The sequence below is a fragment of the Macrobrachium rosenbergii genome, chromosome 55, assembly GCF_040412425.1.
Source record: "Macrobrachium rosenbergii isolate ZJJX-2024 chromosome 55, ASM4041242v1, whole genome shotgun sequence".
In the NCBI taxonomy this organism is placed as follows: Eukaryota; Metazoa; Arthropoda; class Malacostraca; order Decapoda; family Palaemonidae; genus Macrobrachium; species Macrobrachium rosenbergii.
Window position 1 is genome coordinate 12,536,583 of NC_089795.1, and position 27,724 is coordinate 12,564,306.

At 41.1% G+C, this 27,724-nt stretch overlaps 2 protein-coding genes across 4 annotated transcripts in view; one reads left to right on the forward strand and one right to left on the reverse strand.

Moving 5' to 3' along the window:
* The window catches only part of LOC136835320 (uncharacterized), a 124,336-nt gene that overhangs the window by 81,842 nt on the left and 14,770 nt on the right, over positions 1 to 27,724 (reverse strand). The gene's annotated exons all lie outside the window — the stretch shown is intronic.
* Positions 228 to 27,718, forward strand: LOC136835688 (uncharacterized). 3 transcript variants are annotated; one of them, XM_067099542.1, is made up of 5 exons: positions 229 to 442; positions 4,948 to 5,034; positions 7,412 to 7,520; positions 13,669 to 13,887; positions 15,345 to 27,718. In XM_067099542.1, the coding sequence occupies exon 5, from the start codon at positions 20,691 to 20,693 to the stop codon at positions 21,816 to 21,818; it is 1,128 nt and encodes a 375-aa protein (XP_066955643.1). In that variant the 5' UTR covers positions 229 to 442; positions 4,948 to 5,034; positions 7,412 to 7,520; positions 13,669 to 13,887; positions 15,345 to 20,690; the 3' UTR covers positions 21,819 to 27,718. The 3 variants fall into 3 exon arrangements, with proteins under 3 accessions (XP_066955644.1, XP_066955643.1, XP_066955641.1); XM_067099543.1 differs by lacking the exon at positions 4,948 to 5,034 and having other exon boundaries at positions 228 to 442; positions 15,342 to 27,718; XM_067099540.1 differs by lacking the exon at positions 4,948 to 5,034 and having other exon boundaries at positions 231 to 442.

A 27,724-nucleotide genomic window follows, 5' to 3' on the forward strand; every position in this document is an offset into this window, starting at 1 on the left:
ACAAATGCAAGAAGGATTTCAACTTTAACAATGATAATTGACGTATGATTTATATAATGACATGGAATAAATCTATATCATTTATTTGAAAGTATTTTATTTTTCAGATACGAAATTCTATTCAGAATTTTCGAAAGAATTATGGAAAATCGAAAGAACGTCGTCTCAATAGGATTTCAACTTTAATAATTTTTGACTTACGATTGACATGACGACGTCGAACAAATATAATTAAATTATTGGAAAGAATTTTATTTTTCAATTACGAGATTCTACTGAGAATTTAACGATAGAATTGTGGAAAATCGAATTTGTTTGGGGCAAATTATTCGAACTCGGAGAAAGAAGACGTCTTGTTTACATTATGGCTGCCCTGCTTGTCGAGGACGACAAAATGTCCGAAAACTTCCTTCTTATTTCATCGTTCAGCTTCGAGATTGAGGTGAAACGCTCCCAATATGTCGTTAATTTGTTGAAGTATGTTTTAAGGTTATTTATTTAAGGGAAATGAAGAACAGAACCCTTGAAACAAACATAAATAAGGTGCCCCTAGAAGTGAGGTTCCGCATGGCCAGCATACAACCCCCGAAAGTCTTTCAGCTTAAGCCTACAATAATTACTGAGGCCTACCGTATGTGCAAGCCTTTTCCAAAGGCCTCGGTGACTGCTGACACCTCTGGCACTCGAGAGGAAGAAAGGGTAGATCTAAGTAGTCCTAACCCAGTGCTCAATTGAAGGTCAGGGAAAGACCGGAGGCCTAAGGACAGACTGAGTGGGTCTGTATAAATGGCTGCTGCAGCCTTAGGAGAGAGATATTCAATGGATTTGGTGATTTTCACATAGGCCTCTCTTGAAGGTAAAATAACCCATTCAGAATTGTCAATGATAGCGGGCCTATTGTCACGGTGCGGTAGTGATTGCAGGTCTGGAGTCCCTAAGGTAAGTTTATTGGGCTCCTTTTCTTAGTGTACCGAATTTTTTTTTATAGAACTGTATTCTAGCTCCCCGGCTGTGACGGCACTATAACTTGACTTGTTCTATAGTTTTTTGGTTGCTAATTATGAATTTACCTTAAGTTTGTGGCACTTGAGTGTAATTAACCTGCAATTAACCCCAGAAGTCCATCCAACAAGGGGTTTCCAAACGCGATCTTCAGAAAACAGAGCATGGGTATATATATACGTCTGTTTCGAACGGTCCATATCCCGTCCGGCAAGTGCAATAACTTGTTAATGTACGGGTACCCAACACCCCCCGGGCCAGTACTAAACACGACGAAGGGACGTTCCATTTGGCCGACAACAAACAGATGCACCGCCAGTATCAGAACCCCTAAAAGTGTAGAAAAAAACCAGCTGAAAAGGTAAAAACAGGCGCGGAGCTAATATATAGAATTACCTTTTTTTTCCAAAATTATTTTGTGATTTCGGAACTCTAAGTACATCTCCGTGCCTGTTTTTACCTTGGAAACTGGTTTTTTCTACACTTTTAGGGTTGCTGGTATAAGAGGTGAAGTTTCGTTTTTGTCTGTCACGTTCTTTGTCCCCGTGCCCCGTTACCAGGCAGTGTTGGGTCCCTCCCCACCCCACCATTTTGTTGCTGCCCACTCTTGTTCCCCCAACGCGTTCTGCGTCTGCACATTCCTCCTCCCACCCCCACTTGCGTGATTCCTCACTTTCCCCCCTCTGTTGGGGCACGTGAGGAACTTTCTCCCTCCCTGCCCCCAGTTACCTCCCTTCCTTTCAGCCGCTCTCTCCTAGCAACGGATGGCTCCCTGGCGTTTTCATCCTCCAGGGGACGCTTCCACAGCGTAAACATGTCTGCTCCATTTCTGTGTTCTCCCCTACCCAAAACCCCAAATTCCCACCGTCCCCCTTTACTGTTGAATAGAGTTAAGGGGCAAATAACAGCTGGCCGACAATAAACAAACTCATCTCCATTATCAGCGGCCCTGAAAGTGTAGAAAAAGCAAGTTTCCAAGGTAAAAACAGGCGCAGAGCTAGTACTTAGAAATACCAGAATTAAAAAGGCGTACTTAAAGCACGTTAACATACTGTTGCATTTGCTGGACGGGTAATGAACCGTTCCAGCGCAAACAGACGGACCCAAGGGTTGGAAAGGGGAAGGTGTAACTTGTGAAGATCGCGTATGGAAACCCCACAGCCCTCCAGTGCCAGAAGATCTTCTCCATCCCCGAAATCCCCCTTCCCCTCAAACTTCGTGTAGGGTGCAGCCCAATTTTCGGGGCCTATTTTCAACTGTAGCGCCGTGTTATAACGTTTATAAGGTAAACGTCGTGTAGGGAATGCGTTAACGTACACGCCATTGACATTTGTGAGTTAGGGACTCAAAATCAAGGTGAGCAGAAAGGAAAGAGGGTTTTGAAAGACATACAAAGAAAGGAATGTTAGCAACTTTGAGTGTGAAACCCCCCAATGTTTCCCCCCGCTTGTAACCATCCGGACAGTCTGCAGTACAAAGAATTAGGAGGTTTTCCTCAACGCAGAGTTAACGACGTAACGTGATTGGTTGGATAAGTATTTTTAGGCCTCAGACCCCCCAGCCCCGTTTCCTCAGTGAGGAGTTGGGCGGCGAATCAAAAGCTCCCCTACAAAATAACAAGCAGGGGAGCAAATCACCCTGTCCCGGTGGTATACCCCACCCATAGCCTTGCTTTCCCATCGGGTCCCTTACCTTGTTGGGTGACGTTCTGTGGCTAATTACAGGTTAATTATCATGCAACAAAAATTGAAGGTAAATCCATAATTAGCAACCAAAAACTGTAGAAAAGGTTAAGTTAGAAGGAAATCGCCGCCGCGGAGCTACTACTTAGGTCTACCTTATTATTATTAAACAATTTTCCGTTCCTACTGTAGCCAACGGTAGGGGTACCCTAGGTGAGATACCACAAGGGGGTAGCCTAGGCCTGTCCATGTTCCCGATATTGTTACTTGGAGGGGGGCCCGTCCAATAGGTGGGGGGGCAAAAGTCACTTTAGGAAGGCAAGGTCTGTTTAGGTCAGACTGAAATTGAGACCCGCTGATCTGTTTCTACCGTTCCAGGTCAGGGCATGGCACCCTAAGTCAGTTTAGGAAGGTAAGGTCTAATTAGGTCAGGGTACAACACACTGTTTCTGATATTCATTGTTAGGCTAGGCTACTTGGGCAGGGTTTCCAAAGGGGGTAAAGCCCCCTCCCCCCCAGCCAGGGCAGGGTGCCCCAAGTCAGGTTAGAAAGTAAGGTCTGGTTAGGTATCAGTGATGCTTAAAAAAAATAATAACCATGTTTTTATTAGCCATTGAGCTTAAGGTGTGACAATTTTAGGCAAGGGGTAAGGGGGTCCTCACCCCTACCCCTGCGAGTCAAGCAAATTATCCCTGAAAATACCGGCTAGGAACAGATTTTTGGTAAAAGTGGAGAAATGCTGCATATGCCATGTTATTTCGATGGCACACGGCCAGCTCACAAGTATTCCAGGGCATCTTTCGAGAAGCATACATCCCAACCTAACCTTAACCTAGGGTTGCTGCGATCGGACATGGTGCTTTTGCCTCACCCTGAGCCCTCCTGGTGTGACATTGTGCATAGCAGAACAATGTGTGTGCAGCCAAAATGACCCGAACTCACCTATTCAGCAGTAGGCTATTCTTAAAGCGGTTAAGTATTAGTGCGATTTCTTTTGTCACCTCACCTTATTTTAACATTCTTTCTACCTCACGTTTTTTCCTGAGTCGGAGTAAAAAAAATGCACGCTTTCCCTTTCTGAGGTTCATTTGTCCAACCAACTATAGTCTCGCCAACTCGGGCGGAGTTTTTTTTACATTCTGGTGTATGCGACGGCTGACCCAGCGTTCGCTGATGCCGGGCAGTAAATTTAAAAATTAAACAGATTACCAAAAGAGACAAAACAGAATCATATGTTCAGACTAATATTTTAACAGCTATTACCTAGATTTTATTGTGACCATAATACTGTAATATTTCCATTCCTACTCAAGTACAGGAACCATTTACTTTACTATTCCTACAAGGTGTCATTTCTTTCATGCCCTCCTAACCATTATTGTCGGTTCTGACCAAGCTTTTTGTGTTTTTCTCTCTCCTAGAATCTAACAATTATAGGGGTCCCCAGTGGAGAAAGAAGTACAGAGCACCAGTCCAAGATGTATAGATTTTATTACAACATACTCTTACTGTACCTCATTTCATTTTCTCTTTCTTCCATCTCACTTTCCACCCTCTCCTAACAGTTGAGCCCATCAGTCAAGAAACTTGCCAAGCGCCATCCTGGGCCAAAGTATTTTTTAATTTAATTTATTATATTTTAAAAATGGCACCTGGGATGTTTCTCGACTGAAACACTCAGTTGATTCATAGTGCAATTGTGAGGTTTGCCTCCAAACCTTTTACTGTCAGTTTCTGTTTCAGCACTGAATGACCTCGTAGGTCCCAGTGCTTGGCTTTTGGCCTGAATTCTATATTCAATTCAAAACTAAATTGTAAATTACTGCAGAGCACTGGCTGCAATTTATATGGCTGAGGGGTCGCCTAACCCGACCTCAACAGTTAATTAGTTTTGCGAAGACATCTAATGCAAAAGAAAGAGAGAGAGAGAGAGAGAGAGAGAGAGAGAGAGAGAGAGAGAGAGAGAGAGAGAGAGAGAGAGAACTGAAATCATAATAAAAAATTGCCCCTGCGTTAGACTTTGCTACATAAAGTCCTTTGCCCGAGCACCGCTAGGAATCCAGGCCACATCTCATGAGCCACATTCCACTGACTCAGCCCTTGTCAGCTTTGCAGTTTATTTTCGTCTTCTGTCTTAGCACAGCAATTGGTATTGTTTCAGCCTGTCACTGTGATCAAATTAATTGTTATTATGAATTCTCTTTGTTTATTATTTAGAATTTGACTAAAATGAGTTGCTTTTCATAATGCTTTGTATTTACAGGCGTGGCACTGGAATGGGCCATTTGGGAGAGTAAATGTTATCAATGAAAAATAACTGTTTCTGGAACAAATAAAAGAAAACTTTTCGGTAAGTTTGCTGTTTATGTGTAATATTGATACATATTCTTTGAGAATTAAGGAATTGTTTTGTTATCTGTCCTTTTATTCCTCTAAACATACACCAGTGTTCACGTTATAATGGCCCTCATTAATGTTAGTGTGTTCTTATGAAACATACAGGCAGGCCCCAGTTTACGACGTGGGCTCTGTCCCGATGCTGCGTCATAAGCCGAAAATCATCGCAGACTGAAATAGCGCAGAAAATTGTAATAAAACCTTACTTTTAATCATTTGGTTGTCTTGTAAATGACATAAACTTCATTTTTATTGAGTTTTTTATCAAAGAACCTCCAAATTTTGACCATTCTGCCCTTTTGGGAGCTGTTATTTCTTCCATGAGATCAGTGTCATAAACCCGGAACATGCGTTGTAACCCAGGAAATCATTTTTGATTATTATATTTGAAGAGTGGCGTAAGCTCGGAACATCACAAGCCGAGCCCGTCTTAACCCGGGGACTGCCTGTATAGACCTTTGTCGTAGAGAGGGGTATCTTTGAAGCTCAAGTTGGTTCGTTTTTTGAGACTGTAGCGAGGTGGGTAACTTGCCCAGGTTAATTTCTTATATACTGTGCAAGTATTTAGGTTCTAACTTCTTTTATTACCATTTTAAGTCAATTGGTAACTGCCATATTTTTCACTAGCTTCTGATGTTACGTAGCTCTTGCCCATCATTCATACTGTAGGTTATTTGGGGCCTCTGGCCCCTCATCGTGAGACATAATCTCCTCAAATACTCAACTTTCTCATGGGAGAGAGGGAAACGCGTGCTTCCTTGATATTTTTATTGCTCTCACAAAAAATTCAAAATTCAAACAGCTTGGGGAGAACGTAACAGGTTCCACAGTTCTTTTTTATAATACCCAGTTCACTCAACAATTCACAATAACGGTACAAACAAGATACAAAACACAATTGGTACATCAATTTACAACTTCAATATAAAAATAGCAAGAAACTCTGAAAAGAAAGGGCATAAATACGACATAGCACAGGGTGTGGGTGTCAAGGCACAGGGAAAGGGTAACTTCCTAAGGCGTCACCCTAATAAAAGGCAAAACAATAATTGTTTTGCAACACAAGCACATATATACCTGATTAAACACACTCCACAATTGTCATATAAGTAAAGTTTAGCAATACTCAGAAAATCTACTTAAATTTCCACATACTGATACAGTGTAAACAAATAGGGAGCGTTCTTTTAGACGCTAAAACGTACATTTTAACAAACATAAACACAAGATCGAGAGCATTCTTTTGGACAAAAAACATACATTTAACACATACCTCCAGTCCCCGTAGGGGGGTTAGTGCCACAAGTGCACCTCACGGGGTACACTGTAGGCATTACTAAAGGTTCTTTGCAGCGTCTCTTCAGCCCCTAGCTGCAACCCCTTTCATTCCTTATACTGTAGCCTCTCCTAACAATGATTTCATAGTGCAACTGCAACGCTTTCCTCCTATTACACCTGTCAAACCTACCTACTCTCAATTTCCTTTCCAGCGCTGAATGACCTCATAGGTCCCAGTGCTTGGCCTTTGGCCTAATCTCTATATTCCATTCTGTTCTATTCCATACCTCCAGTGTAGTGTGCTGTGTGTTACCCTGTTGGCTAATGTCAGAAATTAGTAAATGATTCCTAGCAGCAATGTTGGGAATTGGTTGGTGATGGGAAATTTGTTGTTTCTTATTTGTCACATAAGGTGGTTTATTTTTGTTTATTTATTTATTTTTATTTATTTTTATTTATTTATTTATTTTTATTTATTTGTTTATTTTTATTTATTTGTTTATTTTTATTTATTTGTTTATTTTTAATTATTTATTTATTTTCATTTATTTATTTTTATTTATTTGTTTATTTTTATTTATTTATTTTTATTTTATTTATTTATTTATTTTTATTTATTTATTTTTATTTATGTATTTATTTTTATTTATTTATTTATTTTTTTAATTTATTTATTTTTATTTATTTTATTTATTTGTATTTATTTATTTATCAAATTATTTTTATTTATTTATATTCATTTATTTTTATTTATTTATTTTATTTCTTTTTATTTATTTATTTCTTTTTATTTATTTTTATTTATTTATTTTTATTTATTTATTTTCATTTATTTTATATTTATTTATTTATTTTTATTTAGATTTAAGTTGTGATATATTTCAAGTCTTTTTACAATTGTACCATTCTTTTGTTTATAACACTGCAGTACAGCAATTTGATCTATAGTGCAGTACGTCTATGAACTATCTGGAAAAATATACCGTATATTATAGTAAGTGCATTACATGTAGACAGATTATTGTATAATTTTGTCACTGTTCTGTTTACAGGAATGGTTGAGAATCCCAATTTACTTCCAGCGGCCCCAAGTCACTTACAGTGCATGGAAAAGTGTCGTCAGGGAAGACATAGAGAATTGATTGACTCTCAGGCCAAAAAGTAAGTTGCTATCGGTTCTCAGTTTTTCGTCACAAATGAATTGGTTTTTGTGAGTGGAAGAAAGAACGTGTGATTTTAGTGCTTAAACATTCTATTTGTGTACACTTTTGTGTTGTGCAGTTTTGAATAGATAAGCCAATAATAATGACGTTATATAGAATAATGGTAAACTGTATCAATCACATGCTTTCAGAGGAAAAAGGTAAGGGAGAATATTGAAAACGATAATTTGTTACTTGTTTTCCACAAATTCCCCATCATTACCTTATACACGCCATGGTAAAACCACAAATAAGATACAATAAACTTATGATACAGTATTCACAATTAGTTCACTAGGTTATAAACTGTCAAAACATTGTATCAACTCGCTAACACTTGTTTGCGACTATCTCAGCCACCTGTGTGTTTTTAATCCCAAGTCCAGATTAGTAAGTTTTGATGCATATTCTTAATCTACAAGAGAGTCATTCCCTGTAGGCAGGGCCGGATTTAGAAATTGGGGGGCCCAGGGCACTTATGTTTAGGAGGCCCCCTCCCCATAAAGAAATTGAATCATCTATAAAGAAGAAAGTTTAATTAATTTTTTAAACGAGGAAATGGGTAATGTAAGGTTTTGAATAGTTTTTTTTTCAATTCTTACAGTTTCATAGATTAAGAATAACTTTGGCCACATTATTCAGTTTACATTACATGGAAATTACTCTAAGGATTTGTGATCAAGAAAAGGTATGGATTATTATGGTGCATAGATTTCTTCAATGTTTTCAAATTACTGTTAATTTTTTTTACAGTGCCTACAAAAATTCCTTCCTTCTACAACTTACCTCCGTAAATTCTCTGACTAAATCATCAAAATGTATCTTTTTTTATAACACTACTTTTTACATCTAACAAACATAAAGCACTTAATCTTTCGTCAGTCACTGAGGTCCTAAGATGATTTTTTATCAGTGCCAATTTGCGAAATGACCTTTCTCCGGAACAGTTAGTAACCATCACGCTAAGATATATTCTAAGGGCTACATTAACATTTGGAAAGGTATCAGCAAGACCTTCATCATGTAACAAAATTCCCTGTTGGGATTTGTTATGTAAAAAAAAAAACAGTTTTTTATGTTGGGTGGGAAAAAACCGGTATTATTATTTGTATCTGAGAGTTGCCTGCTAAAGAATGCATTCTTTAAGGTTAAATTGTTTACATTAATTAATAATTTCAACAATTGACATTTTATCAGGCTTATGAATTGATAATACAGTGTCCATTATCCTATGTATCTATTACATAAGTAAACTTATGTCCATTATCCTATGTCCATTCACGAGTTGTCTAAATGTTCTTTAGAACATAACAGCTACAATGGACTAATGATATACAGTATGTATATAAACATACCTGTTGATGGTATAGGCCTATAGAAGAACCTGTAATAATTCTGTTATGTGAATTTGAACTAAGTTTTTGTTTATTTAACACAAACAGCTTGTTTTCCCATTATTTACAGATTTTATACGAGAAACGAAAAAAAACGTTTTTTTTATCTTGGTGGGTTTTTCCGGAAAAAAAAAATTTTTCCACCAGAAAAAAACCATTTACATCACTAGTTGGGATGGAGTGACACATGAATGATCTGAGCTTGGCAAAAGCTGCAAATTGGATCATTTTCTCAGCAAACACATCACAGCACTGTTGCTGAAGTCTTTAGGAAAAGCACTGATAAATTTCTCAACCTCTGTTTTTATCTCATGTTACGAACCACACCTCGGTTCATCAAGGTCCATCATCAATTACAGAGAAGTGGACTGGAAAGACTGGCAGAAGCCGAGACAACCCCGGGGAAAGGGGAACGACAAAACCAGCAAAATAACCTTAATACTACTTTATTAATGTTACGTAATACGCATATTTACAATTGAGTCAAGTCTGGCGTAAATCAGTAGATAAATATACTACATCACACAACTGAAGAGTCAGTCAAAATTAAGTTACTTTAAAGTAAAACATTACCACACAGGCAAAAAAGTAACAAATACCATACAAAAGTGAACAACATTTCAGTTACAACAAACAATAATAAATACAGACAGCATAATAATTACAGGTAGCATCAATTAATGTTGTAACCAAAAATACAAATAACTGAGAGATCAATAAAGCAGCACAAATAATCCAAATTATCATAAATGCCAATTCACTCATAAGAATCAGTTCATAAATACCTGTAATGATAATTCGCAATCCTCCTACAGTAAAAAAATGAACATCTAGCAGAGAGGTCAAGACCACTAACAAGGGTCACAGAGGATGACCATCAAAGGTCATCGAGGATGACCATCAAACTACTGCCGTGAAGTCGTCAAAACCGCCCCGTGACGGCAAACAGGAACGTCTCCATGAAACACAGACATTCGCAGCATAGTCGATGGGACAGCCAAACTGCTGTCTCAGAGGAATGCCTCCTCTCCACTGATGACTAGGGTTAGTCATCAGCTCAGCCTCGAGCTCGAACGAAGTCCACATCCTCGAGCACTGTAGGGGCCAGCAGGAAACAACTACCTGCTGTTAAACACCTCCATGCTGCTATGCTGTCTGGACCCCGACTCGATGATTACCCAAACGTGACTGACGCTGCCAAAGCGAAGGCAACAGACGTAAACTACATACAAAAAAATAAGCACCACCGGGAAAAGGAGTGCGCTCTCAACAAGGGAACAATCGTTCCATAGACAAAACAAGCACTAAGCCTCACACTCAGCATCAGATAAAGTACATAAATTGACTACAACTTTGAATCTGTCATACACCAGTTGGTATGCTGCCCTCCGTTGTTGTCAGACAACAGACAATTGATCTAAAATGACATTGAATGTTTCACATCTGAATTTTTCTTCTGGGAAAAAAATCTACCTCCTCTGAGGCTGAGGTTGTGTTTGTATCATGTCGCTTATTTCTCCTTCTTGGCCTTTCTTTAGTTGGATTGTATTCTGCGTTGCCACATAAATTCTTGGCCTCAGTATGTTATGCCCCCCCCCCTTGGGCACAAAATACTTTTTTTTTTCCCAACAGCTTACTAATTTCCCAACTATCTGTTTGTTTGTTTATTTTTTAAGCTCTTCCTTAGGCGAATCGGTAGAGTTGTGGCCTTGCACTCGTTAGGCCCGAGTTCGACTCTCCGGCCGGCTAATGAAGAGTTAGAGGAATTTATTTCTGGTGATAGATTAGAGGAATTTATTTCTGGTGATAGAAATTCATTTCTCGCTATAATGTGGTTCGGATTCCACAATAAGCTGTAGGTCCCGTTGCTAAGTAACCAGTTGGTTCTTAGCCGCGTTAAATAAGTCTAATCCTTTGGGCCAGCCCTCTCTAGGAGAACTGTTAATCAGCTCAGTGGTCTGGCAAAACTAAGGTATACTTAACTGTAACTTTTGAGTCAGGGGGCCCCCCCTCAGACAGGGGGACCTGGGACAATTGTCCCCTATGCTCCCCTATAAATCCGGTCCTGCCCGTAGGGGGTTAGTGCCATTGGTGCACCTCATACGATGCACTGTAGGCATTACGTGAGGTTCTTTGCAGCTTGCCTTTGGCCCCTAGCTGCAACCCCTTTCATTCCTTTTACTCTACCTCCTTTCATATTCTCTTCCGTCTTACTTTCCACCCTCTCCTAACAATTGATTCATAGTGCAAATGCGAGGTCTTCCTCCTGTTACACCTTTCAAGCCTTTGACTGTCAATAATTTCCATTTCAGCACTGAATGACCTCATAGGTCCCAGTGCTTGGCCTTTGGCCTAAATTCTATATTCAGTTCAATGTAAGAGAGTTATTGAGTTGGTATTAGAGTATCCAAGAAACTGAACTATAATCACAAATTTTCAATTTACTTCATTCTAAATTTGGCTGACTGGTCTTAATCCCCACCAGTCAGCCAAATTTAGAACGAAGTAAATTGCATATTTGTGATTATAAGTTCCCACTGAATGGAAAATTCTGTAAACAGATGATTGGTTCTTCCTTAGAGACTTATCTCAAATCTCTCTTGTTGCATCTTCCTCTTTCTCATAACTGTTTTTAGTTCCTCGTTGGGCGAGCGGGTTCTGTTCTCAGCTAGCACTCTGCTGGCCGCGAGTTCGAATCTCCGTCCGGCCAGTGAAGAATAAGAGGAATTTATTTCTGGTGATAGAAATTCATTTCTCGCTATAATGTGGTTTGGATTCCACAATAAGCTGTAGGTCCCGTTGCTAGGTAACCAATTGGTTCTTAGCCACGTAAAATAAATCTAATCCTTCGGGCCAGCCCTCTTTAGGAGAGCTGTTCATCAGCTCAGTGGTCTGGTTAAACTAAGACATACTCAACTCTCATAACTATTCCTTCTTTTATGATTGTGAAACTTGCAACACATTATGGTTGGACGAGTTCATCATATTGTTTACCCTGTCCGTAAATAAGAGAATATAAACTGTGGCCTTCTAACCAGTCAGACTATAAAACTCACTGTTATTTTCGAGACCTGTTTCCGGTTCATGTTAACTCGGCACTTTGCTGTCCAAGCCCCCTACCCAAAGTTCACCATACTGTCCTAAAATGGAAAACTGCAATGTCTGCAAAATTTCGAAATTCAGATATGCCAACTGTTGGGTTCGTGAAACACTAATACACAAGTTACTGCAGTTTCAGAATGATTCTTCAATGCTTTCCACAAGCATTTAGGGGGTCCCATTTGCAGTATCTACAAAATCAGTAGTGAGGCAAGAGAAAACATACCATTTGTCTCAGTTTTGTATTTTTGCAGATAATGCAGTCTTCCATTTTAAGGCAGTGTGCACTGATCTTACGGTGCTTTTTCAAATGCATTTATCAAGAATAGCTATTTAGTTACGGGGCATGTTATTAATAAGCACTGACTTACCGTGCCTTTTCAAATACATTAATCAAGGATAGGTATTAAGTTACAGCACTAGTCAAGCAGCTTACAACAAGAATAGCTATCTAGTTACAGTGCCTTATCACTAATAAGTACTGGCTTATGGCAGACATCGACTCACAGCATGCCGCTGGGACAGCACCCTTCATAAGTCGGGGACTGCCTGCTAGATACGCCTCACATGCTAGCCACAGCGTCTCAGGTCACTGACTGAGCAGCAATTCTTGGAATAGTAATGCAATGAGGTAAGAATCGCACAAGAACATTTTATGTGAACTTTTTGATTTTAACGTAATATAGTCAGAGCTCAGAAGTCAGTGCATAGTATGATTGATGGGTTTATTATGAACACAATGGAATATCACTTACCTTTAAGTACTATTGTATTTTATGGTGCATTAATTAAATATTCCAAGATTGGTTAGTGGGAAATGCTTTGGTCACAGACATTAAAACAGAAACCAACTTATCAGCTCATTGCCGGCAAGAGCTTCCACAGTGGACAGTAATGGTTGTCATACCATTACCAAACAAACCTTAACCATTTCATAAAAGTCAGAACAAGTCAATATTTTAGCATTACAGAATGAAACTGCATATAGAAGAAGCTTGGTTTATCGGACGGTTCCTTCACGATAGTGCAAATTATAACGTATTTATGAAATGATTATAGTTCCTTCACGATAGTGCAAATTATAAAGTATTTATGAAATGATTATAAGTAATGGAAATCAACTGAAAAATAGATGAGGCACACTGATTTTTCAAGGTTCCAGAAGTCTGAAAAGCGGTTGGCAGGTACAGAAAGTGATTCAGTTACCCACTGGGAATGTGAGGAGAATTCTGCCTATTTTTGTTTCATGATTGATATAGGTAGACTAAATATATGAAATAAAGGAATGGAAGTGGTTTAGTAAGAGTTTAGTATGTCATAAAAAGGACATATCTTTATCTTGCTGGTAACTGGCAAGGAGTTAAGGTCATCCAATCCTCAAAGTGATTTTGGCTGTAAAGCATTCAGATTGCCCTCAGCTACTCATTTGTCAGGCCACTTTTGAATGGATCTTATAGGCCTGCAGACTGTGATTACTGATTATATGTGATTAGTATTTAGGATTTGCTCACCAGAAACAAAAATTCCATAAATATAGGAACTTAGAAAATTCATTATTTAGTTTTTTAAGTAGGTACATACAGGCTCTTAATTGTTGATTTATTTTTCTGAAAGGTGTGAACAGTTCGCAAATCGCGAAGTCATGGAGATGGAGTTTGGAGAAACGCATGGCAAACCAGTCTTGAAGATGGGTGCCAGTTCGGACGACCACACTGTTGAAGTACTGAGCATAGCCTCCATTTTGAATTTTCTCTGCAAATGTCTTTGGCAACGGGATCGGGAATTACTCTCCATTAAGTCGTAGACTTTAAAAAAGGGTTTTTGTAAGTTCAAGTAAGTGCAGCAGTTTGTGTGTCACAGAATGGTGTAAAGTACATGTCATTTGATCAAATTTATAAGCATTAGGGGAGTCTTTCTCTTTTCTTTTGAATTAGATTTTCATTGTACATTACTGTAAAAGCATTGTGTAGTTGCGTTTCACATTGGCTTTGCCCCCATGGAGGGCTAGTGCTCTGTAGGCACTATTAAAAGTTTGCAGCATTCCTTCAGCCTCCAGCTGCAACCCCTTTCATTCCTTTTACTCTTCCTCAATCCATATCTTTTTTCCATCTTGCTATCCGTTCTCTCCTAACAGTTATTTTAATGTGCAGCTGCGAGGAGCTCTTCGTTGGGTGAGTCGGTAGAGCTGCGGACTGTCACTCGACAGGCCGGAGTTCAATTCCCCGGCCGGTTGATGAAGAGTTAGAGGAATTTATTTCTGGTGATAGAAATTCATTTCTCGCTATGATGTGGTTCGGATTCCACAATAAACTGTAGGTCCCGTTGCTAAGTAACCAATTGGTTCTCAGCCACGTAAAATAAGTCTAATCCTTCGGGCCAGCCCTCTCTAGGAGAGCTGTTAATCAGCTCGGTGGTCTGGTAAAACTAAGGTATACTTAACTTTTAGCAACTGCGAGGTCATCTTCCTATTACACCTTTGTAACCTCTTGAACTCTCAATTTTCCTTTCAACACTGAATGACCTCGTAGGCCCCAGTGCTTGGCCTTTGGCCTAAACTCTATATTCCATTCCATATTGACTTTGCATTCAAGGAAACAGAAATTGCACGGTGTAATGTAGAAGTTAGCTTCTGTGGTAAGGAATTATCTACTGTAGATTTGTATTTTATGGAATATAGTTAAAATGACTTATAGGAACAGCTGGGAAAAAAAGAAGATTATAGAATAAGGGCCTTTGACTTGGAAATCAAGCTTCCAAAGAATATGGTGTTCATTTGAAAGAAGTAGCAGAGGGTAATGGGAAACACAGTAAGAGAGGATTATTAATTAGAAAAAAACAGATGAATTAACAAATAAATGAATAAATAAAGATGTAGGCAAATTTCTAAAATCCAAGAATAGTATCAGGGTAGTGATGCATCTGCATCTTTCGCGTGCACTTCTTAAGTTCCAATTGCACAGCTTCCTCGGAGAGGCTACAGCACAGTAATGGCACCAGGAACCACATTTGATTAAACCGTTCAGTAAATGTGACGTCAAAAGGGCCTTTTGCGCAGAACGCTGTGTTGTTACAGTAGTGTCACGTGTTTTAAGCTGCCTTCCATAAAGTGTCTGTATTTTTAACAATCTAGTTGATCCAGTGTTACTTATATTATTTTTTTGCTATAATGCGTCATGTCAGTTTTGTAGGTGAATATATCTTGAGCCACTCAATAGGATAAGGTTTATAGACTATAAATTATCATTTCATATGCAGATACATGCTTTCTATATAATATTTTTTCCTAGCAGGTTCATGGCTAGAGGATTTTATGAAGGAAATGAAAAAAGACTAGATTGAACCAAGAAAGTCTGTGTACAAAGAAGGCAGAAGAAGAAGACATTCTACACTAGGAATTCCCTAAAAGCAGAACACCTTCAATTTTCAGCAAGTTAACTGGGACCAGACAGTTGCCAAATTACTGTTGGCTGCTAACTTCTTGGTGCATTATCAGCTATCAAGTTCTTACGCATGATTCAGGATACATAGTTTTGTTTGTGCTAGAATCCAGTATCATTTTGATCCCATAGGTAATTTAAATTTCTTATTTAGTATTAGATATCTGGAATACTTCAGGATACATATTTTACTTTGGTATCATATCAGTTTAAATGGCTGTGCTTCCATACAGTATACTGTGCATAGTTTTTGCTTCAGTTTCCTAGCGGTGCTATTAGCTCCTAAGTAGCTTCATACATTTCAGAATTCATATTTCTTACCCATAATCTCATTAGCTCATGATGGTTCAGAGCGCTTGATATATAAGATGAAATTCATAAATATCAGTACAGGTAGTCCCCGGTTTACGACGGTGGTTCCGTTCTGATGCTGCGTCATAAGCCAGAAATTGTCGTAACCCGAAATATTTTTGAAAATTGTAAGAAATCCTTACATTAAACCCTTTAACTCTGACTGGACATACTTTACGTCGATGAAAATTGTGTCGGGTGCCAAGTCGATGTAAAATACATTGACTACAAAAATTTTTTTTTAAATTCACGGAAAAATACTTATAGGCCTAGTTTGCGAAAAATTTTAAATCACGCGCCTTGAGGGATGCTGGGAGTTCACGGATCACGCTGTTGTTTTGTTTACAAGCGTGATCCAGCTGCACATGCGCGAATTTCTTTCTTCTCCCACTAGAAAGCATCAGCGACGCATCTCAGAAATTCTTTCATCACTTTGTCGTAATTTTTGCACCGTTTTATATTAGCCCTTACATAAAGTTTTATATATGAAAATGTGTGCAGTTTCATGTAGAATACAACAAAAAACAACCCATGGTTGTAGCTTTTATAAGTTTTGAAATATTTTCATATAAATCAAGATAAGTGCCAAAATTTCAACCTTCGGTCAAATTTGACTTGACCGAAATGGTCGAAAAACGCAATTGTAAGCTAAAACTCTTACATTCTAATAATATTCAATCATTTTGCAACAAATTGGAAGTCTCTAGCACAATATTTCGATTTATGGTGAATTTTTGAAAAAACTTTTTCCTTACGTCCGCGTGGTAACTCAGCCAAAAATCTCAGAAATTCTTTTGTCACTTTGTCGTAATTTTTGCACCGTTTTTATATTAGCCATTACATAAAGTTTTTTATATGAAAATGTGCACAATTTCATGTAAAATACAACAAAAAACAACCCATGGTTGTAGCTTTTATCAGTTTTGAAATATTTTCATATAAATCACGATAAGTGCCAAAATGTCAACCTTCGGTCAACTTTGACTTGACCGAAATGGTCGAAAAACACAATTGTAAGCTAAAACTCTTACATTCTAGTAATATTCAATCATTTACCTTCATTTTGCAACAAATTGGAAGTCTCTAGCACAATATTTTGATTTTTGGTGAATTTTTGAGAAAAACTTTTTCCTTACCTCCGCGCGCGGTAACTCTGCTGAAAATCTAAAAAATTCTTTTGTCACTTTGTTGTAATGTTTACACCATTTTATATTAACCGTTACATAAAGTTTTATATATGAAAATGTGTGCAATTTCATGTAGAATACAACAAAAAATAACTCATGGTTGTAGCTTTTATCAGTTTTGAAATATTTTCATATAAATCACGATGTGCTAAAATTTCAACCTTTGATCAACTTTAACTCGACCGAAATGGTCGAAAAACGCAATTGTAAGCTAAAACTCTTAAATTCTAGGAACATTCAATCATTTACCTTCATTTTGCAACAAACGCAAAGTCCCTAGCACAAAATTTCGATTTATGGTGAATTTTTGAAAAAAACTTTTTCCTTACCTCAGTGCGCGGTAACTGACGAAAATCTCCGAATTTCTTTAGTCATCTTGTCGTAATTTTTGCACCGTTTTCTATTAGACGTTACATAAAGTGTTATACATGAAAGTATGCACAATTTCATGTAAAATACAACAAAAATAACTCATGGTTGTAGCTTTTATCAGTTTTGAAATATTATCATATAAATCACGTTAAGTGCCAAAATTTAAACCTACAGTCAACTTTGACTCGACTGAAATGGTAAAAAAATGCAATTTTAAGCTAAAACTCTTACATTCTAGTAACATTCAGTCATTTACCTTCATTTTGCAACAAACTGGAAGTCTCTAGCACAATATTTCGATTTATGGTGAATTTTTGAAAAAAAACTTTCCTTACCTCCGTGCGCGGTAACTCTGCTGAAAATCTCAGAATTTCTTAGTCACCTTGTTGTAATTTTCGCACCGTTTTCTATTAGGCATTACATAAAGTGTTATACATGAAAATGTGCGCAATTTCATGTAGAATACAACAAAAAATAACTCATTAGGCATTACATAAAGTGTTATACATGAAAATGTGCGCAATTTCATGTAGAATACCACAAAAAATAACTCATGGTTGTAGCTTTTATCAGTTTTGAAATATTTTCATATAAAGCACGTTAAGTGCCAAAATTTAAACCTACGGTCAATTTTGACTCGACCGAAATGGTCGAAAAATGCAATTGTAAGCTAAAACTCGTACATTCTAGTAACATTCAATCATTTACCTTCATTTTGCAACAGACGGGAAGTCTCTAGCACAATATTTCGATTTATGGTGAATTTTTAAAAAAAAATTTTTCATTACCTCCGTGCGCGGTAACTCGGCTGAAAATCTCAGAATTTCTTTAGTCACCTTGTCGTAATTTTTGCACTGTTTTCTATTAGGCATTACATAAAGTGTTATACATGAAAATGTGCGCAATTTCATGTAGAATACAACAAAAAGTAACTCATGGTTGTAGCTTTTATCAGTTTTGAAATATTTTCATATAAATCACGATAAATAGAAAAAATTCAACCTTCGGTCAACTTTAACTCGACTGAAATGGTCGAAAACTGCAATTGTAAGCCAAACCTCTTACATTCTAGTAATATTCAATCAATTACCTTCATTTTGCAACAAAAGGGAAGCCTCTAGCGCAATATTTCGATTTATGGTGAATTTTTGAAAATAACTTTTTTTTTATGTCCGCACGTTACAAATTCATGCATCATTTTGTGATAATATTTTCTCTGTGTTGCTTTGATCGTTTTACAATGTGTAATGTACCAAAATCATCGCGATTAAATGTACAAAACAACGAAAAAAATAACTCATTAGCTTTAACCGTTTTGCTCACAGCACGATTTGTATACAATTATATATGAAATTTTTTTTCGCTCTGTCATATATTTCAATATTTATATATGATAATGATATTTTTTTCATTTCTGATGGTTGCATACTAAACTTCAGGCAGTGAGAAAAAAAGGAGCCAAAAATGAACTCTTAATCTTAAAAAACTAAGCGTGCTGTGATTTTTTTTAAAAAACTTTTTCCGCTTCGGCGTTAACTCCCGAACGCTGCCGGCATACGGCAGACACTTTTGTAAGTAGAGGCTCGGCGTGTAAGGGTAATGTGTTTATTTTGTAAATGACATCCCCTTTATGAGATATTGAAAATGACGTAATCTGCATTTTTATAGTTTTTCATCAAAAAACCCCCAAATTTTGACTGTTCTGCCGTTTTGGAGCCATATTTCTTCTGTCGGATCAGCATTGTAACCCCAGAACATGCATTATAACCCAGGAAATAATTTTTTATAAAAATATTTGAAGAGCGTCGTAAGCCGAACCCGTTGTAACCCAGGCACTGCCTGTATAGGATCATTTTCGTTTCACTAACCTAGTTTTGATTTGCAGTACCCAGTAGGTCATTGGTCAGTTCATACTTAACCCTGGGTACAAAGGTGATTTAAGATTGAAAGTAGGTCATTATAATTATTTCAGGTCATTGTCCTGGAATTCAGATATGGTCAGTAGCAAATACAGTAGTTTATAAGTTAAATAGAATAGTTTTATTGATTTTTTGGACTATTGACAAAGTAGTCAGTATAATTAAGAAAGTTTTTTGGAACAAAACAGAAAGAAGAGATCTGGTTTTAGAACAGAAAAAAAGATAAATCAATAGATTAACAGATAAATGGATAATATAAATTATTTGTAGGTAGGTAAAACTAGCTTCCATCATAGTAGGGACATAGAAAATTAAGATTCTCATGTACAGTACACTCTTTGTAGCCATAAAACTCATCTTTTGTTCCTACACCAATACAAACCCTTGGTCCTTTACATATGGGGGAATACTTTCGGCGTAGCCGAACAGGCCACTAAAGACTTACAAGGCATGAGTTGGTATTACTACCAGCTGGACATGTGGTTGGTAACAGTGGGAAACCCGCGGTACCAACCGCTCAGATTCACGCATTCACTTTACTTTCCGGCCTTGTCTGAAGCGGACGTGTTTTGCTGCTCTCTGCTCGGACTTCCTGGATGCTAAAGCTTCAACCTGTTCACCATGTGTTTGTTCATGTTTTCATTTTGGCTTGTTCCCCTGTGTATTTGTGCGTGTTTGTAAAATGGATGATCTTTTGCAAACCCATGACTTGGATAAGCCCGTGCGCCGGATTTGCTGCATTCAGTTGTAGTGTGGAATCAGACCCCCACTCCCTTTGCTCAAAATGTTGCAAAGGGAGCAAGGACCCCCCTGATTGTACCATTGATGACCCCTGTGATGAGTGTAGGCTTTGGTCTCCCGAGCAGTGGGATAGGTACTCTCGTAGACCCAGATATAGATGGAAGGAATCCAAGGCGTCGGAGGGGCTGTCTTCGGCTCCTTCGACTCCAGTTGTGGTTAATCCTTCCCAGTCTTATTTGAGTCCCGACGGCCTCCCCTTACTGCCCCTGACGGAATCCATCTCCCTGTTCCGTGTCTGCATCCGCAGTCACAGAGGAGGCGAGATAGGTCGACCTAGCCTACACGCCTCTCAGTTTCCCCCCTCACCCAGAGTCCCTCATCCCTGGGTTAGGGGGTGACCCTGCCTGCCTTGTCTTCTTCCTCAGGTTTGAGATCTGTGCCGGGTTTGAGTCGGGCGTGGGAGTCGCTCGGGATGGTTGGTAATCCTGATTTGTCATCACTTCTCGAGCATTTCAGCTCGGTGGCGCGGGCTGGTGTACTGCTGCCTCCCCCCACTATTCACACGACCACCACCGTTACTGCTGTGTTGCCGAGGAGCATGATGACTTCGGTGGGAACGCATCATCCATATGGTGAGGTCCCAACCTTTGCCACCTGTGTCGACGCTGGCTGGCCCAGTCTGCTCGGTCACTCCGACGCCTCCCGGCTACGCTCTCACACCTCCTGTCTTGCTTCCACCGTTACCCATGCCTATCCCGGACTGTCCGACGTTCCCTGCGTCACCGATCATTCCCGACAGCAGACGCTCCCATCTCGAATCTCCTGGACCAGTTGCTCCTGCTCCCTTTCCTGCCCTAGTTTCCGTCGACCCCTGGTCTGTCTTCAGTAAACTGGGGGATGCGGTATTATCTCAGATTGATAAGAAGAAGAAGAAACGTGCTCGTCAACCTTCCCCATCTTCGTCTTCCTCTTCCTCCTCGTCATCGTCATCCTCGTCTTCGTCTTCGTCTTCGTCCTCCTCTCCCCCTCCCTCGTCTAAGTCCAATTGGGCTAGGAAGGGAAGGGAAGGGTGGCTCCTCCTCCTTCTAAGAAGACTCACTCCCCTCAGGCAGTGCACTCCCCCCTCATGGACGAACTGCTGGTTCTCTCGCCGAGAAGGGCACCTTGGTACCCTCCTCGGACAGTTCGGGAGCTTCCTCCTCCCGGATTGGTTCTGTTTCGGCGCCTCTCACCGCGCAGTCTTGACTCCCGTTTCAAGTTCGGGCATGGAACGGGAGAGGGGGAAGAGCCTTCGGGCTTCTCCTCCACCCAAACTGTCACCCTTGCCCAAATCGATCAAGGGTACGGCGGGAAGGGTGCCCAAAGATATCTCGTCTCCGAAGGCGCCGGGGATATCAACGAAAGGATCCCCACAACCTTCTTCGTCTGTTTTGACACCGAAGAAGGCCGGAACACAACCGGACGATAGGGACAGAGGCCTCCAATTGGCAGTCCGCGCTCCTGCATTGGTCTCCTCTGGACGCTCCAGTGTCGAGGCTCGTCCATCATCAGAACGTGAATCGGCTGTGAGGAGAGCGTCCCCTGATCATCATGATGGTCGCTCGCCCAGACGAGCCATTCCGTCTAGGCCCTCTCACAATCCTCCATTGCGGGTCGGGGACCGTGAGGGGTCCGTTGCCTCCACTGGGTATACCAGCGGACGCGACAGTAGTGTTCGCTCTGCTTCTCCCACCCCCTCAACTTCCTCGGGATTCTGATAGAGGAAACAGGGGTCAGTAGGATTGCTGGGGCTGAGGCCCTTGGGCAGTCGGCTTCAGGAGCGTCCGGTCCTCCCTCGCTCCAAGCGAGCGAGAGGTCGTACGCTGCTGTCGTGCGAGGCAGAGAGACGGGGTCTGTCTCGGGCTCTCCTGCGAGTGGGGCCTTCGCAGATGACCGTCTCTCACAGGGTCCTCTTCTGAGAGATCCGGACACTCCGGAAATGCAGAGGGCGTTTGTAGAAGTCGTTGCACTGACCCATCAGCACAGCGGTCTGGAGGAACTGCTTCCAGCCCTTTGGAGGAACGGTTGTCCAGGCTAGGGGAGTTCTACGCCTCCAGGAGGGAGCCCAAACCCTTTCTTGGTCTACCGTGGTCTCCCTTAGCGGACAGCGTTCTCAGTCAGGTGAACGATTTGGTCTCCGGACCGTCGTCGTTGCTTCGCTCGCCTTGGGCTACCAAGCTGTTACCTCCCCTTCTACTGAGACATAAGAAGTACTACGTTCCGTCAGAAGGTGGACTGCAGCAGAAGGTCGTGGAGCCAGGGCTGACCCGTTTAGCACCTGGTGCCACTTTGGCTCAGCTACTGGGAGAGCAGGCACTTTTCTCACAAGCTGAGATGAGCGCTTTGGAGGGTACGGCTCTGTCTGCCCTCCAGGCGATCTCTTGTCTCGACAAGTGGGCCTTCACGTTGTTGAGAATTGCGGCCTCGTCTACCCAGAGTGAGGGTCCGACCCCCAGACTGGCAAAGAAGTTTGCCAGTCGGGGGGTAAGGCTATCTCCTTTATAACCCATCAGGCGGCAAACCTCTGGGCGAACCTGGTGCTGAAGAGAAGGGATGCGGTGCTATCCTGGATCATCAGGTCACTAGGCACAGAAGCTGCAGTGTCTCTGCGTAATGGACCCATTCTGGACTCCACCTCCCTTTTCCCCAAGGGGGATGTGGACGCTGCGGTGGACAAGAGAAAGGCTGATGAACGCGACCATCTTGTCCACCAGGCAGCGACGAAAGGTGTTGCGCAGCCCCCTTGTCCTGCGGCCTGGTCGGTGAACCAGGCTAACACCCCAGCCCCGAAGAAGTCTGGTGCTTCGATGGGCGCTCGGGGTAAAGTCCAGCCCTCTACTTCGCCTCCGCGAAAGGAACCGCAGGGTCCCTTTTGCCAACCTGTCCCCCCTAAGAGGAAAGGTAAGGTCAAGAAGAAGAGGGGAGGAGCTCACTAGGGATGGTGAGCCCCCTCAGATGTTGCTGTCGGTGGGGGGGTGCCCATCCAGCCATTGGGCAACGTGGCAGCGATATGGAGCGGAGACCTGGGTAGTGGATGTCCTTCGGGAGGAATATTTTCTACCCTTCGAGTCACCACCTCCCCTCACCGACACTCTGGTCCAATTCCCATCTTATCTCCAAGACCCCCTGAAGAAACAGGCCCTTCAGGAGGTCGAAACTATGTTAAGCAAAGGTGCCATCGAAGTCGTCGAGGATAGGATCTTTCTCATGGAGAAGGCTTTCGGCGACTGGAGGCCAGTGATCGACCTCTCTCCCCTGAATCGTTTCGTTCGCCAGACACGGTTCACGGTGGAGACGTACAGACGCTACTGTCGGCCGTCAGGGAGAACGACTTCATGCTGACGGTTGATTTGATGGACGTGTACTTTCAGGTGCCAGTTCATCCGTCGTTTCGTCGGTACCTTCGCTTTGTCCTCAGTGGAGTGGATCGACTGGGGTTCCCGAGACTGATCCTAGAAGTCCCTCAGTCTCCACTGGAGAGATCGAAGGTGGAGTCGCCCGTGTGGAACAAGTTTCTCCAAACACGACAGATGGCTGATCACGACTTGCCACTGTTGAGCAGGCTGGTCCTGCTGTGTCAGGAACTGCCTTGCCACCTTCCTGAACATGCTGATCCGAGCCTGAGAAGGAAAGACTCTGCTTGCTGCCGTGTCGATCAGCATGCCCAGGTACTGAGTCCTCTGTTTGGGAGTGAGATCCAACTTTCGAAAGTTGATCATGACACCCAGTTCGTGACACAACTTGAGGAGACGATCCCTGTCCTGTAGCAACTGCAAGCGGGAGCTTCCAGAATTAGCCAATCATCGAGATACCTCAGTAGACATATCTTGCGCAAATGAGCCCAAACTGAAATGAGGGTGAACACACTCGTGCACACCTGCGGAGTGGTCGACAGACCGAAACAGAGAACCTTGAATTGGTGGAGTGGTCTTATCAGTTTCAGCGGTAAAAGGATACAGGGCTGCCTTAGCCTTGGTCCTGAAGCTGAAAGGCGTCAATATTTCATCATCCCTGGAAATATCCCTGCCGATGAAGAGTTTCGAATGGTTTTGCCCGGCCAGGGAACTCGGGCCCCTGATTGGGACGTGTCTCTCATTTTGTGGAGCCTAACTCGTGCCCCTTACGAGCCACTACGAGAGGCCACAGACAGGGATCTGGCTCTCAAGACTGTCTTCCTTCTAGCCCTGGCATTGGCGAAGAGGATTAGCGAATTACAGGGACTTTCCTTTTCAGTTAAACACTGAAGGGGATGGGCTTCGGTAATGCTCGAATTTGTCCTGGAGTTCGTAGCGAAAACTCAAAACCCAGCAGTCCCTGACGCTCGGGTTGAGTCTTTCACGATCCCATCCCTGAGTGACTTTGCATATAATGACCCTGACGAGTTACGACTCTGTCCTGTACGGGCGCTACAGCGCTATCTGAAGAGAACACGACACCTCAGGCCTGAGTGTCGGCAACTCTTCGTTAGCATCTGGACCCCCAAGAAGGAGGTGTCCAAGAACACGATCTCTTTCTGGCTTCGTGAGGTTATCAGGAAAGCGTATGCAATGGCTGGCTAGGACGTCACCAGCCCTCTGCGCCCCCGTGCTCACGAAATCAGGGGGATTGCACCCTCTAGCATTCAAGAAGAACCTGTCAGTTCAGCAGGTACTGAAGGCGGGGGTGTGGTCACGCCAGACCACATTCACATCTTTTTACCTAAGGGACGTTACCCATCGGTCCTTAGATACTTTCTCCTTGGGACCAGTGGTGGCTGCCCAACAAGTTGTGTAACTTACCCAGCTCCCGTATAGGACAGAGTAGCATCTCGTCTGTTGTACGTGCGTGATTGGGCGTGAAAGGTGAGTGACTGGCTCTCTCTTCCCCCTCTGTCATCCTACCCTTTCCCTCGGGCAGAGAGTTAGGCCGTACAAGCTGAACCAGATGTCTGACGTAGGCGAGTTTCATTACTTGAGTGTCCTATCTCTGTTGCCTTTCAGGTACACATTAGATGTAATGTCCCCTCTTTCCCCTGCCAGGCAGGGAAGGGGTTGCAGGCTAACTACCAAACCCATTCCTTATGTTGGTCCTCAGTCCCTGATGTTTCCCAATCACCCCTGATGTGGCTGGGAAGGGTTCTATCTGACTTTCACCTCGCTGTGTGATCGTTTACATACCGTAACCTCGTCACAGCTGAACGGTCTAGTAGACTGGTCCGTATCACCACAGTTCTGACAACGGTGCTCACGGTCCAGTGGCCATGTCCTCCTGGCTCTCACCCCAGGTGAACATAAGGTGCGTTGAACTTCCAGTCATTCAGAGACCTCCACTCAGATTCCTCCCATCGAATCTTGAGTCCCCATATGTAAAGGACCAAGGGTTCGTATTTGTGTAGGAACAAATCGCATTTTTAAGAGTAAAATGCATTTTTCCTAACATACAAACCCGAGGTCCTTTGCTCAGGTTACCCACCTCAGCCGCCGCACAATCTGCCCTAGACCAGAAAGTAAAGTGAATGCGTGAATCTGGGCAGTCGGTACCGTGGGTTTCCCACCGTTACCAACCACATGCCCAGCTGGCAGTAATACCAACTCATGCCTTGTAAGTCTTTAGCGGCCTGTTCAGCTACGCCGAAAGTATTCCCCCACATGTAAAGGACCTCGGGTTTGTATGTTAGGAAAGCCCTTTGTTGGCTGAGTCGGTTGAGCTTCAGACTGTCACTCGATGGGCCGGAGTTCAATTACCCTGGCTGGCTGGTGAAGAGTTAGAGGAATTTATTTCTAGTGATAGAAATTCATTTCTCGCTATAATGTGGTTCGGATTCCACAATAAGCTGTAGGTCCCGTTGCTAAGTAACCAATTGGTTCTTAGCCACATAAAATAAGTCTAATCCTTTGGGCCAGCCCTAGGAGAGCTGTTAATCAGCTCAGTGGTCTGGTAAAACTAAGGTATACATAACATAACATTGTATGTTAGGAAAAATGCATTTTACTCTTAAAAATGCGGTGTTTCAGTTACTGATTGATATCAGAGTTCCTTTGTAATTAATTTTGTAATAGAAAGGTCTATGTTATTGTAGTATAAATGCAATCATTTAAACTTTCACTTTGAGACTCAGCGTACTGAAAGCGTTCGTTTAATACGGAAACTGTATATATTTATACAAAATTTTGCCATGAAAATAATGCATTTGGCTTGACATTAAATGCAAATCAATTGAAAAATAATAGATTTATATACACTGGAGAGTATCTTACCAAGAGCAATATTATCATGGTATCCCTGCATATTTCAAGACACTGTTGGCATGTGAAGGTTCCAAACTGAAGTCTTACTTTACAGGTAAATGATTTATTAAGTAAACTAAGAAAAATTCAGAATGCTGCTAGGGTCTTTGCTGTAGATGATACTTTAGGTAAAAGAATGTGTAAGTAAACTTAAATTGGAATTGTTGTTTGAAAGGAAGTTAAGTAATGTTAACAGATGGTGTCTTAGGTACATAAATCAACAAAAAAATGCCCTTTTAAAGGGAATGTGGCAATATCTTTGAAATACGAATGAATAAGCATTCTCGATTATGCAGAGGGTATATTCATCTTGATGTTACGTTGATAAGTACTCTTTCTAAAATGTTTAAAACTATCTTGAGAACTAGCCTGTATTTTTTCACTAGGGTCCTTTTATATTTTCCAGACATTTGATATAAAGTGTAAGTTACTTTCTTAGGGGACATTTAGCTATTAGGGGAGTTTCCCATTTAAATTAAGTACCATTTTATTATATTTTAGCGAGACCAGCAAATTACACGTTACAGTCGGCCCCCGCCTTGCAGAAAATTCACCTACTCGCGAAAGTTTCCATAGAGACATATTCACAAATTACTGTATTTTCATATCCTTTTCGTGACTAAATGCATTTTTATGATAAAAATATTAAAATAGCCAGTTACAGTGTTTCTAGAGGGGGAGGTCTTTGGTGTTTGAGCTCTTAAAATAGGGCAGTTATAAGTGATTTTAGAGGGGTTTCACGTATTAGGGGGGAGTTCTGGTACCTGTTCCCTGCGAATCTGGGGCTTCGACTGTATCTTTCCTTGCAAGGTCCTCACAAAAGAGTTGATTTTGCATGAATAGTGTCGATTGGAGTAAGGTTAGGTTAAAGCAGTTGAACAGCAGAGTTAGAGAAACTGAATGGGAAGCTGTCTGATAATCAGGGATTTTTGTTATGCTTAGACTTGGCCCAAGAATAGTTGCTAGAAATTTCTTCTTAACAACAGAGGTCTGTAGTTCATCTTTGGACCCAAATCAGTTCTGAAATATTCTGTACTGTGGTGACATTTCAAGAAGGTATGTCTTAGATATTTTAAGAAGGTATGTCTTAGATATTTTAAGAAGGTATGTCTTAGATATTTCAAGAAGGTATGTCTTAGATATTTTAAGAAGGTATGTCTTAGATATTTTAAGAAGGTATGTCTTAGATATTTTAAGAAGGTATGTCTTAGATATTTTAAGAAGGTATGTCTTAGATATTTTAAGAAGGTATGTCGTAGACATTTCAAGAAAGGTATGTCTTAGATATTTTAAGAAGGTATGTCGTAGACATTTCAGAAAGGTATGTCTTAGATATTTTAAGAAGGTATGTCTTAGAT